This window comes from Acomys minous (genome assembly GCF_964271855.1).
Source record: "Acomys minous genome assembly, chromosome: 8".
In the NCBI taxonomy this organism is placed as follows: Eukaryota; Metazoa; Chordata; class Mammalia; order Rodentia; family Muridae; genus Acomys; species Acomys minous.
The window spans coordinates 30,819,576-30,838,124 of NC_140489.1; the positions used below are offsets into that span (position 1 = coordinate 30,819,576).

The window sequence follows — 18,549 nt, forward strand, 5'->3', positions numbered from 1 at the left end:
GTTTTCAGTGTTTGCACTTGCCTTGGTATGGGTGGCTAAAAGGTCCAGAGTCAAAGGGAGGGACAATGTGGGTCCAGAGGTTTTCCCAAAGCTTTGGCGGTTTCCTCAAATGAACTGTCTTTCTCCTTTCTACTGATTGGCTGTGGAAGAGGCACCTCACAGCAGATTGGGAAACCTGATCCCAGATTAGGGCTAGCAAGAGCTGAATAGCTTTGACCGCCTGACAGAGTCCCTTGGCCAGGGCCAGGAGGCTTCCTGTTCCCCACTCTGTGGTTCTCCTCCCATCTGCTTGGGATCTTGGCTTCTTCCTGCAGATAGTGGGGCTAACGAGGTGGGAATGGGACTGGGCTCCACTCCCACAGTGAAGCAGACAAGGTTTCACATGACTTCTGCCAGCCCATACAACGGGAGCTGGGCAGACTTTATTCATTTCACGGGAAGGTGAGAAAGGAGACAAAAGTGTGCAGTGAAGGGCAGGGATAACACTGATACGAACACAGAAATAATGACTTCTGGGACAACACATCAGCTGAACAAAGCACACGGGATGGCGGGCTGTCATCACTGGCCCAGGGGTCAAGTGTATCAGACTTAAACTAACAAGGAAGCTTGGGACCCCAAAGCACCAAGCTGGAGTGAGAAGATCCTAGCAAAGGACGTGCAGCTAGCATGATGGTAGCCCCGCCTGCTGGCGATGCTGGCAGGAGGCTGTGATACCTGGCTGGGCGAATCCTTAGCTCCCACCTACAACTCTAGAGAATATTCTTGCCCTTTACACCTCCAGCTTGTGTGTCCCTGCCTGCACATCCTTGCACTCTAACATCATTGAGAGCATGTCAGGGTGGGGGTGGGGCAGTGCTGTGGTAAGCCTGAATTCATTGCAGGCAGGAAGGCCAGGTGTGTGCACACACAGACCTCAGGGCACTGCACAACTATCATTAAACCTAACCCTCCCCTGAGCCAGGAACTCATCGCAGCTGGAAAGGGGGCAGGGCAGGACTAGACATCAGCCATGGTCAACTTCCTGAGCTGCTTGCTGCTCAGTGCCTGGTCTCTAGGCTTCATCATCGAGTCTGGGGCCAGAAGGCCACTGCTCTGCCCACTTGGCCATGCCCACTAAGGATAAGTGGTTGGCACGAAGGGTCAGGAAACATGGAAATGTGGGGCTATGGAGGGAAAGGACTGGCAGGCAGCTAGGCGGAGAGGAAAGTTCTCTGACACCAGCTTCCCAGTGTTCTGACCCAACAACACGCACAAGGAGCCTTTGCCCCAGCCACCTCCACCAAGGAGCCGCCTCCGACCTCACCTTGACCCTCTTCGGCCAGTGGCCCCCAAGGATAGGGCAGAGAAGCCAGAAGGCAGGCCTGAGTTGGGCGGTCTGGAGTCAAACCTGCCAGCTCTCTGTCCCTCATAGGAAGTGAGATGAAGTGACGTCATGGATGGTGACTAAGGCCTCAAAAGTCCCTGCCTCTGCCTCCCCAGAAAACCAGACAGCCAGGTCAGCCCCAGAGAGCACACAACAGCCTGCACAGATGGCCTCAGAGGAGAGGATGGCTTGCTACATAAGAGAAAGTAAAAAATAAAAAGCACCACTGTGGCCTAGGTCAGTCTCCACAGGCCGGAGGAGGTGAAGAGCAAGGGGTCACAGCTGGCCCACACTGAACAAGTCAGGGTTCCGCCTACTTCCTCCCTCCCTGGGCCTCAGTGCCTGTCCTCAAGCTTTAGGACCTGGAGTTGGTCTCCACATAGAGACGCCAGCTCTCCTGACACCTTTCCTCCCATATTGTCATATCTTGAAGTTGCCAGACACATACAGGGCTGCTCTCCTAAGGATAAGCAGCCACATTCAGATTCAGAAGAGATCTTGTCCAACCTTGCACCTCTCAAGGTGGGCATGGGAACACTGGGACTACCACCTCCTATCCCCTGAACTCGGGGATGGATCAAACTGTGTCATGCCCCGTTCATGGGGCTGGCCAGGGGTGTAGCCTCGGGGCAGGTATGTACTTCCCAGTGCCCTCCCTGACCCCAGGAGGAACAGGGTAAGATAAGAGACTGAACAGCCGGCCTTTCATGGGGCCGGTGCTGGATCCTACTGGACCTGGTTCTGGGCCCAGGAGCTGTTGGCATGATGAGCAGCCGGCCTCTTTGTGACACATGTCACCAGTATGGTCCTCCCTCCCTCCCTCCCTCCCTCCTCCTCCAACTCTTCCTCTCCTTTCAGCCACCAGCCATTTCCTGGCAGGCCAAAGCCTCACCATTCTGTCCCACTCTACCGGCTCTGTTGGCCCAACAACCACAAGCATGGTGTCTACCTGCAGGATGGGGCAAGGAGGGTGACACAGGAGGTGGCCCCCTCTGCCTTTGGGAAACTGAAAACAGTCACATTTTCCACCCACAGTGCAGCAGGAGTCTCCCCATAACCAGCCCATGCTCTCTAGCCTAGACACTGCAGACTAGCACTCTGTCACCTACGGTAATAATGTCTTGAACTGATTGTTAACTTTTATAATTCATGTATCAATTCAGAGTCCTGGCCTTAAAGAAAAAAAAAAGATAACTACCCCTTAGGGCCTGCACTGAGGGGTCAGTAGCATGGTGGCACCCACTTTAATGGGATATGCTCTCTTCTGTTGGACACAGTCCCACCCAGTCCTCCTCTTTGATAGCTGCTGACCCTGTAGGTGTTTTGAGTCCCTAGTTCTGTTGCTCTTATCCAAGCCCTCAGCCCTCTGCAGCCTTATTGGCAGCTGCCCAGGCTGCCTCTGCCTCTCAGTAAAGCCCTTTAATGGTCACCTCATCCAGCTGTCCTCTGTCACTTGAAGCCTCCAGCAACTTGACCAGTGCCATCTGTGCTGCAGGGAACTCAGTCCCCACCTAGCCTTATCCTGAACTGCCTCCCACGGCCCTTCTCACTTACACTCCCATCTCACCGCTGTGTCTCCTCCCCCAGCCCCAACAGGCCCCCTCCACACCTCACTTTCCTCCCAGGGATCTTGTGCCCAAGGGTCAGTACATAGACAACTCCCGCCGCCTGGGCTCTTCCCTGCCAGTGCCTCAAAGAATTGCTAAAATTGCGCAAATGGGCAGTGACGCAGGGTGGGTGGGCTTGGGGTATAGGCATCCTGGTCTGGTCTTGTTTCCCCAGCAAGGGCTGGGGCTATTACAAGGGGAGAAAAGAGCCCACTCTCACACAACTAGAGGGTTTCACTCAACCATCCTGTGCCCAGGCAGTTTCTCAGGGTCATAGTGTCCCCAGTGCAATTCTGGGCCCTCTACAAAGCCCAGCCCTTCTGCAAGGAGCCCCCTCAATCTATATGCTCCGTCAAGACTATATGGAACCAGCAGATGTGCTTAGGGGCCAGGCACGCTTCCCACTGTGGTCCTTCCCTGGTTCTATAGCCTAATCCCAAACTGGCTATAGTGAAGATGGGGGTGGGGGCGAGGGGACACAGTGCTATCTGAAGAGTCACACTGCCCTGAGGGCTTTCCTGGGCTATCAGTTTCCACCTTAGGCAGATGTGGCTTCTGCCAAGTTCCTGACTTGAGAAACAGTCATTTCTCAGGGAGAACACCTACCCTGCTTCCTTTTCCCGGCGTCATGATTCTGCCAGGACAGGCCCAGCCGGAAGAACACTTCCATTCTTAGCCCACCCCACCCTCACCCCACAGGCTGGTGGGGCTCGAAATTGCCAAGCACTGGAGAGAGAGAAGGAGCACCACCGAGCCATTAAGCCTCCCCACCCCCCAAGCCACACAGTGCTCAGAGAGAGCAGGCCGCGGTAGCTACCAGTGTGCCCATCTGTCTTTTCCTCCAAATACCTAAACTTCCGTTGTAGAGCTAAAACTCCAAATGAAATACTGCTTCTTGGCCCAAAGTTGGGGGCTTGGCTCCACGGGAAGGGAAGTCACCTGGGGGGGGGCCATGAGGCATCTTTCTTGCCTCCCCCCAACCCCAACCCACCCCATCACCAGGCCCTGCTTGAATGAAGTAGGTTCTTTCCTGCAGGTGGCTCTGGGCCTCCAGAAGCAGAAGAGGCCCAGGGGTTCTGGCATCTGCCTTACACCCGGATCTGGTACCCATTGAGGTCTGGCATGGCTTTGGGCTCTGCAGGCTTCTTCTCCCCCGAAGGCCTGAAGGAAGAAAGCAGAGGGAGTGGAAGAGAGTAAGTGGTTGCTAGGGAGCTAGGGAAAGGAAGATATCATAACCCCACCCTTCCCTCCACTCAGGAGCCTCACAGCTGCAGCAGGGGGTCTGGGGAGTGCTCTGGAGCCAGCGGGCAGCCTCAAGTTCCTAGATGCCCCCGCCCCCCAGCGCACAGCCTCTTGCTCTTTGATGCCGATTACTAGACTGGCACAGTTTGCGCGTAAGAGCTTTAAGTACAACCTAGAGTTGGTTCCCTACAAAAACCCTCTGAGATCACAGGTAGGGGCAATAGGTATTTCAGTGCCAGAGGTCTGCTCAGCACCCTCTCACTTCACAGTGGGGGTGGGGATGGCTCCAGAGGTACAATTATAATTAAAGGCAGAGCCGGGATGCTATGTGGGAGAGGGAGTCAGAGTGTGAGGCCTGGTATTTAAATAATAAATTTTACTATTTGGACACAGACAAAAAAACTTTGACCATATAGGGGGCAAAAGTTGTGCTCAAAGCCTCCTGTGCTAGCTGTACAGCCTAAGGTCATATATAGAGCCCCTTTAGCAAACTTCAGGAGAGCTCAGGGCCTTGTGAGAGTCCCACTGTGTCCATTCTGCTGCCTGCCTCTGTCCTTAGACCTCCTGGCCAGGCACAGGGTAACCAGAGTCAGCTGAATTTCTTTAGGGAAATGGCACAAATGGCTGTAGGCACACACGCAGGCACATGGACCCATTACCCCAAGTGATTTCTCAAAGAAAGGACGAGGAGGAAGGAGGGGTGAAGAGAGGGGTCAGGAAGAGGCAAGGGCAAGACTTGCAAAGGTTTTTTTGTTGGGCCTCCTTTCTCACCTCCTCTCACTGCGGCTGTTCCTGCGGTGGGGGCTGGACTGGGCCCTCTGTGGGGAAGAAACATCCTTCTTCCGGTCCTTGGTGGGAGAAGGAGGGCCCTTGCCAATCTGGATGGAGAGGAAGGAAAAAAAAAAGTCCTGGGCTGCCGAGTGGCCCACTCTGCCTGCCACAGTCCCTGGAAGCCCCTGGGCAGTCTACACTCCAAGCCTTTGTCCTGTCTCTGGGTCATCACTGGCAGTAAAAGCCACTGGGGCAGCAGATCCGCAGTAGAGCTGTCTACTCCTCGAGGGTCCAGAACATAGTGCAGGAGGCTGTCACTGGGCTGTCATAGGACTGGAGAAACACCTCTGAAGAAAGACCTCCTTTAACCAGGCTAGGTAAGTGTGTGAGATGGGGATATGGCAAATGCTGACAGTGACAATCTCAAGCTAATCAGATGTCAGACTGGGAGCTGTATCTCTGATTCAGAATAACACAAACAAACAAACAAAAACAAACCCAACCAGCCAACCACCCAAAAGCCTCATAAAACCTCAAATCATTCTTCATTGTGGTATGGTCAGCCCGCTTGGAGAGTTCTTAGCTCCCCAGAGCTAGGAGGAGCTGAAAAAACAGCAGTGTGGGGAGTCCAGTGCTGAGCTGGCTTGGAACCAGCAGCACTCAAGAGAGAGAGAACTCCCTAAAAAGCTCTGTCTCTACATTCTGCTGCTGCCTGGAAAACACTACCATGTTCCCAACAGTGAGAGCTGGGGGAGGGGAGTGGCCTAGGCACAGAGGGGCTTCTCTTTAACAGAGGCCTATTTCCACCTCAGGGGGAGACAATGTTAACTGCCGGGGTTTTGGGGGGAGCAGATCACAATGCATTAGGGCTGAGAAAGAGAGAGGGGCTGATCACTCAGGAGAGAGCCCCCTCCCCAAGTCTGTCTGCTAGAAGGCTAAGGACCTTAGTTTACTGATGCTGATCCATGAGGTTCCTCCAACCATCCAGCAGCTGCTGAGTGGTGGGGAAGAAGGGGGAGGGGCCACCTCCCTCACTGTCTTCCCTATAGTTGGACCTTCTTTCTGCTGCTCACCTCCTGGTCCTTTACTGCAAGGAAGCTTAGGGACTCAGGAGGGACAGGAGAGGTCGCGGCTGCTCGCTACCCCAGCCTGCCAGCCACATTCGCAGATAGGCCAGGTGCCTGCTGCTTCCACGCAGAGCACCCAGGCCTGGAGTGTAACATGTCCCCATCCTTCACACGTCCAAACTGCACAGACCTAAGGACTCCGCAAACCCAGCGCCCGCCCTTCCCCCTCCCCAAAGGAACAACTTCAACAACAGGACGTTTTCTGAGTAATGACGGATCCTGAGTCCCGGTAGATACTTCATCCTTAGGCAACCCCTACAGGTCAGGGCAGCCGGGTAAAGGCGTGGAGGGGAATCCCCTGAGGAAGCGGCAGTGGACTGGACGCTGGCCCCTCAGACCACTGCTGATGCTAACCTTGAGCCGCATGTCCCGGGCGTGACGCTCCAGCTCCTTACGGAAGTCTTCCCGCCCCAGTCTCTCCACGTCCAGCACCGAGTGCTTCCATTCAATCTGTTCCACACTGTGGGGGTCGTGGGACACACACTGGCCCAGCTTTACCTTCTTCAGCACATGCCAGCAGCGGCCGTAGGCCGCCTCGTAGTCCAGCACGAGCTCACTGAGTGTGCGGAAGGCTGGAGCTTTGTACATCAGGTCCTCCCTCCGGCTCATGCCCAGGGCTCCGTAGCGGCCCCCAAAGTTCACCCCCAGCACAATGTGGCGGAAGTAGTTCCCTGAGAAATAGGTCTTGAAGCTGATGGGGAAGCGTTCCAGGGTGGGCATGCTGTTGGTGAGGTAACTGGTGAATCACAGCGCTAAGGAAAGGGCCTGGTCAGGATGTTTTATCTGTGTGCCAAAGAGCCCCTGAACGGCCAACTTCTGAAAACAGACAAACTGGCCACAAATACGTCTTTCTCCCCAGCTCTGACTGGGGTCCTGCAGAGGGCTGCTTTTCCCAGGGCGGGGTGGGTTGTCAGTCTTCCTAGATGCCCTTGTGCCCTTTGCGGGGCTGGCTGAGAAACCCTGTGCATCTTTCTAGGCAGTTCTACTTTCAAGACCCCACCTGCCATCTCTGTAAGTCAGCACAAGCTGGATGTGGCAGCCCTGGGCCTCTTGGCTGCTTCTCCGAGACTGTTTCTTAGAAATGGTACAACAGTCAGGGTACTGGGGCAATGACCTCCCAAGGATCTTCCCTTTGGCACAGACTCCACCTTGGGAGGCTGCTCCATGCTAGGGGCCAACAGATGTCAGCACAGGCCAGGCCAGTCAGAGCCAGTCTCCCCCAGGCCAGAGGAAGGATACATTCCCAGGATCACAGCTTCCAGGCATTTGATTGGCAGAGCCTCTTTGGTCATTTCCTTGGCCAGGTCCATCAGCCTATGAGAAAGGAAGGCGGAGCTGTGTGGAGACTGTCTCCAGCCCTCTATGGCCCTATTTGGTGACTGCCAGAAAGATTCCAGCAGGGACTTGTTTCCAAGCTGCCATCCCCCAGGCCTGGTGTTTCCTTCCCCCTCCCAAGCCTTCCCCCCACCCTGAGGGGGTGAGGAGGCAGCTCTGGAGCTCCGGAAATAGACCTGTTCTCCCTGCCCTTCTCTCCCTTCACTTCCTCTTCCCTGGCCTGGCTCAGGCTCAAAGACTGGGGGAGGGGAGCATGGACGGCAGGAAGACCTGAGGAGCTTGGGGGAGCTGAGAAGCCTGCCATGGGCACTCCTCACCTGACCACAGCTGCCCAAAGAACATGCTGACTGACGGCAAATACTCTCTGTAGCCAGGCAGACAGCTATCCCTTGGCTGGCCCGCCTGCCCCTGAACTTGGAATGGAGGCTATTTCAGAACAGCCTATCCTCCAGGTCTAGCGACTGCTTTGTGTGGGTCACCTGCATCCTGGGAGGATGGAAAGGGACATCGGCACACTGCAGCAACTGAAGGACAGGAGCCAAGCCTGGGACCGGAGAAGGTGGGTTCCACTCAAGGGTTTCAAGAATTAAGTGGATAAGCAATGTGCAGGTCGTTGTCCCGAAATTAAGCAAATTAGCAACTGAAACTGTCTGGAACCAGAGACTCAGCTCAAGTCAGCATGCTGAGTCACCATGGGGTAGGGAGTGAGAGAAGCCAGTTTTCTTACTTGTCGGTACCATATAACCCAGAGGGCATGGGAGGCTTCAAAGAAAGAAAAGGAAGATGCCCTTTCCCATCTCCCACTCCGGTCAAGAGCATCTGGGGTCAGGGGAAGGGTTACCCCACTAGCTCAGTTATGTTTCCCTTTCATCAGCCTTGGGTGGCTATCTCATTGGGATTTCCTTCCTTGGGCGCCTCGCCTCCCCCCCCCCCCCGCGGTAGCACCCATCCCCCATCCTATGGATGGCGGTCCTCAGAAAAGCCCCCCCCCCGCCCCCCGCCAGGTTCCTTAAGGGATCAAACCCAGTGGCACTGCACTTACCCTGTCAGAGGTCTGCTCTTCTTAATTTCAAAGAACTGTGTCCCTGTGTGATTGTACCTGGGGATAGTGGTTAAGGATTTCCTAGCTTGGTTTAGAAGGCTCTACTTTCCCCTTGGCTGCCATCCCAGACCGTAGGATGGCGACAGAAGGACCCCACAAACCGCCCTGCAGGATGCTTGGGATGCTCTCCGGGAAGAAGGGAACAGGGTAGAACTTGGGGTTCTCCTCACCCTCATAGCTCCTCTCCCCCACTCCTTGGCAGCCTCCCTTGTTCTCTCGTGGCCTCTTGTCTCAGGACAGGACACTGACTGGGCAGCCAAGCCAGCAGGGCTGAGAAAGCAGCCTTTAGCTAGGGACAGCTCTTGGCAGTGCTGGGTCCTCCAAACAGCTAAAAAGGCTGGTGGGGTAGCTGTATACCAACTTGATGCAAGCTAGAGTCATTTGGAAACAGGGAACTTCGACTGAGAAAATGCCCCCACCAGACTGGCCTGAGGTGAAGTTGCTTAATTTGGGTTGACGTGGAGAGTGGGCCCAGCCCCTTGTGTGTGGTGCCACCTCTGGGCTGGTAGTCCTGGGTGTTCCAAGAAAGCAAGCTATATGAGCCACAGGAAAACAAGGACCACAGGATCCAAGACACAAACACAGCTCTTGGGCAGAAGCTCAGGGGCTCGCAGCAGAGAAGTAAGGCAACTGGCTGCTAGCCAGGGAAGAAAAGTGCCAAAAATTAGGAGAAATACTTCAAGATGTTCTATCTTGGAGCAAAAGATCATTTTCCATCCCTCATCCTCCCAAAGGGAGCACCGCAATGGCCCCAACCAGCTTCTTCTGTCCCTTAGCTGGGGCAGGATGCATAACAACTGGTACCCACTGTCCTTAGCAAGGTTCTTAGGAGCCCCTTCTCTCCTTACATAGGTGTGCATGTACACACACACACACACACACACACACACACTATGGAGAGGCTGGTACTGGGGAAGCTGGAGAGGGTGTCCAGCATTCAGACACAACCACAGGTGCCAGTAAATGGCAGTTCTGGAGTTGGGAGGGAGCCGGCCCTGCTGATCTCTCTCCAGGTCCCACTAGATCTTTGGGGCTGTCACTAAATGGTGGACCACAGCTCAGGACCCAAGAGGATACTGCAGCTCCCTGATATAGCGCTGCACGGCTTCCAGGCGCTCAGGGATGGGCGTCGTTGGCTGGAAAGTAGGCACACTTGGTATGGGAATCTAGGGACAGATGGAGAAAAATCTCTTGTCACATGGAGAGGCACACCCCAGAGCTTCCAGCCCCCCCCCCCCAGCAACAACACCCTGGGGAGGCTCCTACTCTGCACTGCTTTTTCTAGCAGCTCCCTCCATCCCAAGCCTCCTCCCAGCTCAGCCATCCCAGACACCAGACTGCACTTATGTTGACCTTGGAATTTCATACTGTTAAATAATTTTAGAAAACACAGGAGGATCCACTGCCTAAATTTACAATATGCATTAATTAATGCTTAACAAGAATGTCCATATTGGGGTTATTTGTTTGGGTTTGGGGTTCAGTCTGGTCTATGGCAAAGGTGTTGAGACTTTGTCCTTGGGTTGGTAATGTTGAGGTGGGTTCTAGGTGAAGGTTTTAGGGCACTGGAGGTGTGCCCTTGGAAAGGAAAGTCCTCAGGATTGTCATCAAAGGGGCACAACACAGCTCCCTCTTCCTCCAACTTCTTGCTTCCAGTGTGATCTGTCTCTCCATGCTCCTGTCTTGACGCTATCCACTGCCATTAGACCTTACCCAAGTCTGAACCAACAGGGGCCCCTTCAGCCCCCAAGGCTGCAAGCTAAATAAACCTTCATTTCTTCCTAAGTGTCATGCCTCAGGTATTTCATTATAGCGGTGAAAAGCAGACGAATACACTCTGGCTCCAGTACTAGATTAAAACTGGTTTCCTCAGTGTTCCATTCTACTAGGTAGTACCCTAAGCTAGGAGATCTGTCCTAGACAGGCGGACATATCCTCAGCAAGGGATGTCACCTGCCCCCACTGGCAGGCGTGCTGGGGCTTCCAAAGCACCAACCTGAACTGGCAAAGAGTGTGGCAGTGGCAGTGGGACAAGGGAACATATTATGGGGCAGGTCTTGCTTTCAAACACCCTTTTCTCACCTACTCCATACCTAAGCAGTATGTTCCCACCCAGAGCTTGCCCATGCCCACCTAGCTGCAAATGTAAGGGTGAGAGTAAAGAGCAGGGGCATCAGGAGTCCTAGGTACCCTCAGGGTGGGTGTGTAGGGAGGAGGAAGGGTTCACCTTTGGTAGGCTGGGCCCACAGAGTATTTTTAAATACCATAGTCACTGTGGCTGGGCTTTGTCAGGAAGGGAAGTAACACACAGTTATCACCACACACGTGTCTCTGGGGTGCTTCTGATTGTGGGGAAGGGGAGCCCAGTGTGGTGTCTCTGATAGATACTGCCTCACTCCATTGGGTGGAGATGCAGGAAGCAAGGGCCCTGGCTCAGAAAGGCAGTCTAGCAGGTCTTTCTTTCCTCTTCCCTCCCCAGGGCCCTTGGCTTCCTGTCTAGGCAGTCTCTAGCAGCAGATGCCACAGTCTAGAGAAGTTATTTCCGCTTTCCCATCACTTCCATCTTCAAACTGGCACCATCACTTTAACAGCCACCGGCACGAGATAAGCTCAGGATGGGTCTTGCCTTCTTCACTTGCCTGATCGCTCTGTGCCAAATGCACACTGTGACTGTCCCAGGGGCTGGCCAGCCATCCTGGTCAAGGGTCAAGGGTCAAGGGTATGGGGGTGGGGAGGTAGGACATGATAAGCAACACTGCATGTCCACCCAAATCACTGGACCTCAGGGGGGCACTCTCAGAGTATCACAATTACCCCCACTTGGTAAGTAGGGGCTGGCACCTGGAGGTGTGTAACTGAACCCACCTGGCTCAAGAGCCACTCTTGGACAGGGAGGAAGCCATAGTAAACTACTTGCCAAAGCTCCGGCAGAGACTTAGGAACAGGCTCAAGCCAGGAACAGGGGGTACCCACAAAAGCATCATGGCTACTTGCCACACAAAGGGCCTGCCAAGAAGGCCACTGTGGAAGAAGAGTAAAAAATGACCTAGGGTCCTATGTGTGGCCTTAGAGACCACCTTAGCAAGAACATAAAGCTTGATCCAAGAACTAGACAGTCCAGGGTTCCAGGCTAATCCTACTGGAAGAGTTCCTCAGCCCAGCACAACGAGCAGCTTAGGGGAGGCGGGGGAGCCTACGGCTGACCTTGGAGATGAGTCAGGAAGGCTCCCAGATAAACAGAGCAGAACTGACCATGCTATAGAATCCAACTCTGCGATTTCAGAGAAGCCCCTGAACAGAGGCGCCCTCGGATGTCTCACAGTGAACGCACCTCACTCCTGAAAGGGCAGGAACAGGAACAGGCGGGGCATCACTGAGCTGTTGCCAACAGGCACCTAAGAACACTGTCTAACACCTGGCTACAGATATGTGCCAAGACTGTTCAGCACACACTCCCGGGTTATCTGGCTCTCTAGAGATGCCTGGATTCCCATCTGCAGGTCCTCAGCAGCCAGTGCCACAGCTAGGCCTTCAGCAGCTGGGTTTAGGGAAAGTCTCTAGGCTTCCAAAGGGGACAGCAGCTGGAAACAGCAAGGAGAGATTCTTACGCAGGAGCGTAGCCGTAGCCTGCTACTGGCTTCTGGATTCTTCTAGCAAGCGCTTGCGGATTGCTGCATGTCCACCCTGTGCACCACTGGGAACCTATGCTCACCTAATGAGGTGTTCATCTCAGCATCCCCATGAAATGGGCATTGCCGCCGAGCCACTGACAGCTGCGGATGCGGAGGGACAGGGCATCTTATGAAAGTTGTTCTGAGATAGGAAGGATGAGGAGCCATGAAGGCCCCTCCACAGCACTGCCTTTCACTGCCCTGCCCTGCTGCTGTGGATACAGCTTCCTGAAGACACTCAGCCTGTAAAACTCAGAGAAGGCAGGTGTGGGCAGGGGCACAGGAAGCTGTAGCGAAAAGGGGGAGGGGGAGACGCATCCCAGCCCCTCCTGCCAGCTGCCATAGACATGCTGTTCCCATCTCTCTTCCTTTCCTGTAAAGATGCCAAAAATTACGGATCACTATGTGAGAGATCTCCCCACCTGTCAAGGTTTGGCTCAAGCAATCTGTTAAGACGTTGTGTATCCTAAGAAACCCTCCCGGGACCCATCGTGGGACAGTGTGACCTCCGCAGCAGGCCACTCAGGAGGGGCCTTTCTGCAGCTCACAGTATGATGTGCAATATTGTTTCTCTTCTCCGTGGCTTCTAGGGCTCCTCCACAGCCCCTGCACCCAAAGGGCTCCCTGAGCCAAATTAACAGCTCAGCTTGGTGCTTACTCGCTTCCTCAATCTGACCCGCTTCCTCGAAGGCTTGAAGATGAGGTTTCAGAATTCCCCTTTGCCTTCCTATACTTCCTATAACGTCTCCGTACTTTCCTCCCTAACAGACAGCTTCATTCACTCAAGCACGTCCTTTCTGAACACGAAGCCTGTGGATGACAATACTGACCAATCAGTATCAAAGACACCGATAGTCTGAGTCCTCCAAAGCTGCGGCCTATTGTGCCACTCTCCCCCGGTCCAACAGGCAGAACCAAGAGGGCCAGAGCTTGTGGAGCACGTGCTTGCCAGATACTCTGAGTGGCATCTCATCTCTCTCCTCCCAATAGTCCCAGTTTCCAGTTTGACACATGGTTTCTCATTTCGTCCTCACCGCCACCAGCCCATTTTACAGATAAGAAAGCCGGTGACGCGAGCAGGCTACAGGGGATTGGCTTGAGTTCACATGGGCAGGCAGGCTATCCGAAACAATACTCCCATCCCATGGTATCATACTTCCTTGTTCAGACATTTATCCCAAGGTCAAAAATCAAAGCTGGGCTCCAAAATTTTGTGTTCTAGAATGTTCTGCGCAGTGTTCATTTTAAGGATAAGACAGTGGAGACGGTTCCACAGTTTTAGATCAGCTAAATAAACGAGGGGATGAGCTGTAGCCATTCAAAATCAATTTAGCTTATTCCCCTGGGAAACATTAGGCAGTAGCTCAGCCTTCAACCTCAGATTATCTTTTCCCAAAAACATTTTTTTCTGATGGTTCTGCCAATAACCCAGCAAAAGCAAAACAGGCCTGGTTTCCAGTAGCTCTGTTCTCCCCTTTCTTCCTTCAGGGCTAAAGCCATAGGCTCTGACTTCTGAGCAGTGGCCTCAGTACTTGGAGCACTACTTCCTTGGAATGAACCATAAACATTAAACACATGTGTGTGCACACGCGCGCGCTCGAGCGCGCGCGCGCGCGCGCGCGCGCACACACACACACACACACTTCCAGTATAACACTGCACAGCACAGCACAGCACAGCATAGCCCAAATGTCTTTTCACTGAGTAAACACTCATAACTGTCTGGCCTGTGCCAGGCACTCAGGAGACCTCAAGAAGACAAAGATGAATGAGACGGAGCCTCTTTTGCTCAGCAGTACCATGGAGGCTCTGTTGTGGTGGAGGAGGTCCAGTTTTAACTTCTCTGTTCCCCACAGGGTAATGGCTAACGCCACTGAATCTGGTGCCCAACAGAGCTGAGCTTATGGAACCCCAAGGCCTGATGGGGAATCCCAGCTCCGCAGCTTCCCACTGTACCCTCTGAGTTTCTCATCCTAAAAGGGAACCCAAACTGCACTTCCTTGGGAACACTGCTGGTCAAACCCAGAGGGTAACATTTTAAAATATTTCCTCACCATACAAAGCCCTGCACTTCCCCAGTCTCCTAGTTTCCTGGGTCCTCAAGTGTCCTGAACATAAGAGATGCCAAGCCACACCAGTTCCCTAGTTCATTTGTGATTCTGCTCAGAAAGCCATGGGGGAGGGCCTCCTGGAGACGGGGGCATGAGCTTCCCTCATAGGATGGTTCCAAAAGCACTGTTAATAAAGTTCTGGACAGGTGCCACCTACCTATTATTTTTAAAAACTTACCATAACGATGGTCCCCTTCTGAAGCAAGATGTGTGTGGACTACTTTCTTAGCCCCAAAGTCAATAAAACCCCTCTTCACTGTGTCTGCCCCCTGCATGTCTTACCTTGGGCAGGTCCGTGGCCCCACGGATCCGCAGAGCCACCTTCTCTCCATCTGGGTGGATCTTGGCCACATGCTTCCACATCCTTTCCCAGGTGGCCTCGTCTACTGGCAGTCCACCACGGTTGATGAAGAAAGGGACACCACCATCTCGTAGGTCCTCTTCCCCTTCCTCCTCCGGTTCCTCGTCTCTCTGTGCTGAGGCCCCTTCGCTGGTCTCCAAACGTTTAATGCCGGAATGGGAGGCAGCGGCAGCAGCGGTGGCGGAGGCGGCGGCTGTGTTCGGGGAGGCACCGCTGCTGCCACTCGAGACCACTTTCTTTCCCCCTGGCATCCCTAAATCCTCGACGGGGGGGTGGGAGGATGTATCAGGAGGCGGGAAAAATAAGTGCCTCACAGGAGGCCTCCCACACACCCGCTATAGAGATAACACATGGTCAAACAGTGCCTGGCGCCTTTAAGAAACCAGGGCGTGGCTCCTGCACAATAAAATACTATTTGGTAAGAAAGAATCAGCGCATCAACCTGGAGTGATGGCCAGGTGGGTTGCCCAGGGTCGGCTTTAGAGGCCTTGTTTTGTTTGGAAAACGAGTTGAGGAGAAAAACCCCAACTTGGCACCCTGTACAAAGCACCCCCACTTGGCGGCGAGAACAATGACCCACAGCGATCTAGGGTGGCTTGGAGGAGAAAAGTAGGGGTCGGGTTGGGGAGACTGAGGCCAGACTGCTTAGACCTGCAGCCACGCTGAAAAGGTCGGCCGAGGCACCGGTGCCCACTCGAAGTTTTGGAGAGAAAAAAAAATTTCTTCTACGAAATCCTTGCACACTCACACTGGCGCGACCGGAGGGGGCCCGCGTGAGCTCCGAGTCTGAACCCCGGGGGCCGGAGATACAAGAGGAGAGCGCGGCGCGGGGGGCGACTTCTCCGTCGCGACCCTTCCGGGAGCCGACTCTAGCAGCTAGTGGAGAGGGGAGGGGGCGCGCGCCGGCGCGCACATTCCACGCCCGCCTCCGGCACAAAGTGGGGCTTTGTCTGGGTTCCCTAGCCCCTAGCCCCTAGCCCCCGGGAGCAGCAGTGGAGCAGGCGGGGAGGAAGGGCGCGGAGGGGGGTGGGGTTGCGACGGCTAGGGGCGCCCGGGCCTTGAGATCCCCCGCCTGGTGCGGCTCAGCGGGGGCACCGGGGGCACCTGGAGCGGAGTGGTCCCAGCTGAGCCAAAGCGGGACGCGGGACTCCAAGCTCAGCCATCATGGGGAGTGGTTCAGGAGACGCACGGGGACCAGGTTGAGGTCACTGAGCGGCAGGCTCCAGCCGCAGACTTGCCGCTAGTCACCAGCTGCAGCATGAGCGGGCAAAGGATGCTGCGCTAGGGCTCCGGCCGCCAAGCTGAGCAGAGCTGGGAGAGCGGGGCGCGAGGGCAGGTTTGCAGGCTCCGCCCGCGGCGACGGCTGTAAGCGAATGGCAAAGCTCGGGCGGGCGGCGGTGTGCGGATTCTTGGGGAGCAGCAGCCTGCGAAGGTGCAGCCCACAGGCCAGTCGCAGCGTCCCGGCTCACCAAAGCAGAAGCCACCGCAGCCGACCGCTGGATGCCCAGCCCTCCCGCCGCCCACCAGCCTCGACTCCGGCTCGCGCCGCGCATGCGCTCCGTCCCCCCCTTAAAGGGCCAGCGCATTCCCATCGGGTCCTCCTGCTGCCGCCACCCTTGGCCCCCCAGCTACAAGTTGTCGCAGGGATGCCTTGGACGTTCTCTCCCTTCTCACCTCTTTCTCTTAGGGCGCTGAGAAGTGGGCGCAGAACTGCAGAGGAAGTTTACAACTCACTACACAGAGCGCAAACTCCTGGGGGGTGAGGGGGATTCCTATAGCGGAAGGAATAGTGGCTTTCGCTTGGGAATTTCTTGAAGCACAACTCTTGGAGGGGCGGCCTGCGCTATAGAAGCAAGAATGCTGACCAGGAAGACCCGAGTTCTAGATGTGTTCATGCCGGTCTTCATCTGGGACTTCCAGCAAATCCCTCCCCTTTGCAGCCTCAGTTTCCCTATCTGTCAGTTGAGCCGGTCGCGCTGGATGAACTCAACCTTTCTGGCAGTGTTCATTAAGGGAGGATTTGTAGGAGTTGGGAGTCATTCTCTTTCACTGAGAGAGTTTGCCCCTAGTTCTGGCTTTGGATGCTCCAGTGAGCCTTCCCAGACATAGGACCAAGGCAGCAACTTATGAGTAGGAGGCAGTGTTTGGGGAGTGTCGACCTGCCCAGAATTAGTACAGTTGATTTTTGTGTGTGGCCCGTGCACTCTGGAGACCCCACATGGCCTCAGATGCTACTGTTTGGCGGTGGCACAGCCTTTGGGAGGTGGAGTTTTGTGTGTGCCTGTCTTTAGGGTGCTGCAGATATCCCCTCTACCCATCCTAATTTCATCTCTGTTACTGTGTGATGAAACACTGACCAAAAAGCAACTTGGGGTGGAAAGGATTTATTTTGGTCTATACTTCCAGACACAGTCCACCGTTGAGAGACGTCAGGGCAGGGACTCAAGGCAGAAAGCACAGAGGAATGCTGCTTGCTCGTTCATGTCATTATTTATTTATGTGTAGATAAGGTCTCACGATGTAGCACTGGCTGGTCTGGAACGTGATGTGTAGAGCAGATTGGCCCCAAACTCAGAGCTTTGCCGGTCCCCTGGGCTCTGGAAGTGCTGGGATTAAAGATGTACACCCACAGCAAGTATAGAGAAGAGCCCAGAGAACCCTCAGGCCCTCAGCACCTCCCCGTTGGTTCCTTAAAGTTCCTCCTGGAGTCAGATCTTTCTGAGCTTCAGTCACAGCCTTTTGTCACCTCCAGTGTCAGGAACCAGGCACGGTCAGTGCTAGGGATGTTTCCAGAAGGCCAGGTCCCAGGGCTTTAAGAAAGTTAGTTAGACCTGCCTCATCCTAAAGGCACCCAGGCAGCAAGAGTCCAGCCATGCAAATGTCTCCTGAGACCAACAACTGCCGCCTGCCTCCTCGTTGTGTGAGTGAGGAAGCTGGAAGCTGAGGGTGTGATTGCCCCAAGCTCACACAGAGACAAGCGGCAGAACCAGACCTTACAACACCTCCTTTCTACCTAATAGCACCCATCTCTCACGCTTACCCAGTGCTCACAGTGACTTTACAGTACGTCTGCAAGTCCTCTGCCATCCTTTTGTGAACGTTTGCTGAGCTCAAGGGCTTGTCTCCCGTGAACAGAATGGGGAGGGGGTGATGCTCCGAGATCCTTAAAGGCTGGGTCACAAAAAACGAGAGGCTGAGGCCAGGCGTGGTGGCGCACGCCTTTAATCCCAACACTCAGGAGGCAGAGGCGGGCAGATTGCTGTGAGTTCGAGGCCAGCCTGGTCTACAAAGTGAGTCCAGGACAGCCCAGGCTAACACAGAGAGACCCTATCTCAAAAAACAAAACAACAACAACAACAACAACAAAAAAAAGAAAAAAGAAAAACAAAAAACAAAACAACAACAACAACAACAACAAAACCAAGAGGCTGTGTTCACTCAGAAGACACCAGCCACCATGCCATGAGGAAGCACAAGTAATACAGATGCCACACGAGGACCCGGTAGACCCCTCAGCCAACTGAGACAATCAGGACAGGTGGTAAAGAGAAGCTTGTGAAGATTCAGCCTTTGGTCTTACACCCAAAGTCATGGAGCAGAGATAGGACGGCTGTCTGCATCCTGTCTGACCTTTTCTCCTATGGAAATAGAAATAAGTGAGATACATACATACATACATACATACATACATACATACATACAAGTTTGAGCAGTAGTTTGTGACATAGCATCAGATCATGACCACTGCAGATTTCTTAAGATGAAATATAGATTTGGGATATACTACATAACGCATACTAAACAGACTTGGGATATTCGCTGAAACCTTCAGATGGTAAGCATTAGGGAGCACCTG

General features: G+C 54.2%; 1 protein-coding gene across 3 annotated transcripts; it reads right to left on the reverse strand.

Moving 5' to 3' along the window:
• Positions 1–376: 376 nt before the first annotated feature.
• Positions 377–16,214, reverse strand: VASH1 (vasohibin 1). 3 transcript variants are annotated; one of them, XM_084791162.1, is made up of 8 exons: positions 15,798–16,214; positions 14,615–14,946; positions 9,628–9,716; positions 8,491–8,547; positions 7,353–7,427; positions 6,468–6,849; positions 4,987–5,093; positions 377–4,134 (listed from the first exon to the last, which is right to left on the reverse strand). In XM_084791162.1, the coding sequence occupies exons 2-8, from the start codon at positions 14,942–14,944 to the stop codon at positions 4,062–4,064; spliced, it is 1,113 nt and encodes a 370-aa protein (XP_084647288.1). In that variant the 5' UTR covers positions 14,945–14,946; positions 15,798–16,214; the 3' UTR covers positions 377–4,061. The 3 variants fall into 3 exon arrangements, with proteins under 3 accessions (XP_084647288.1, XP_084647287.1, XP_084647289.1); XM_084791161.1 differs by having other exon boundaries at positions 15,442–16,214; XM_084791163.1 differs by having other exon boundaries at positions 16,163–16,191.
• Between the last annotated feature and the right edge of the window lie 2,335 nt (positions 16,215–18,549).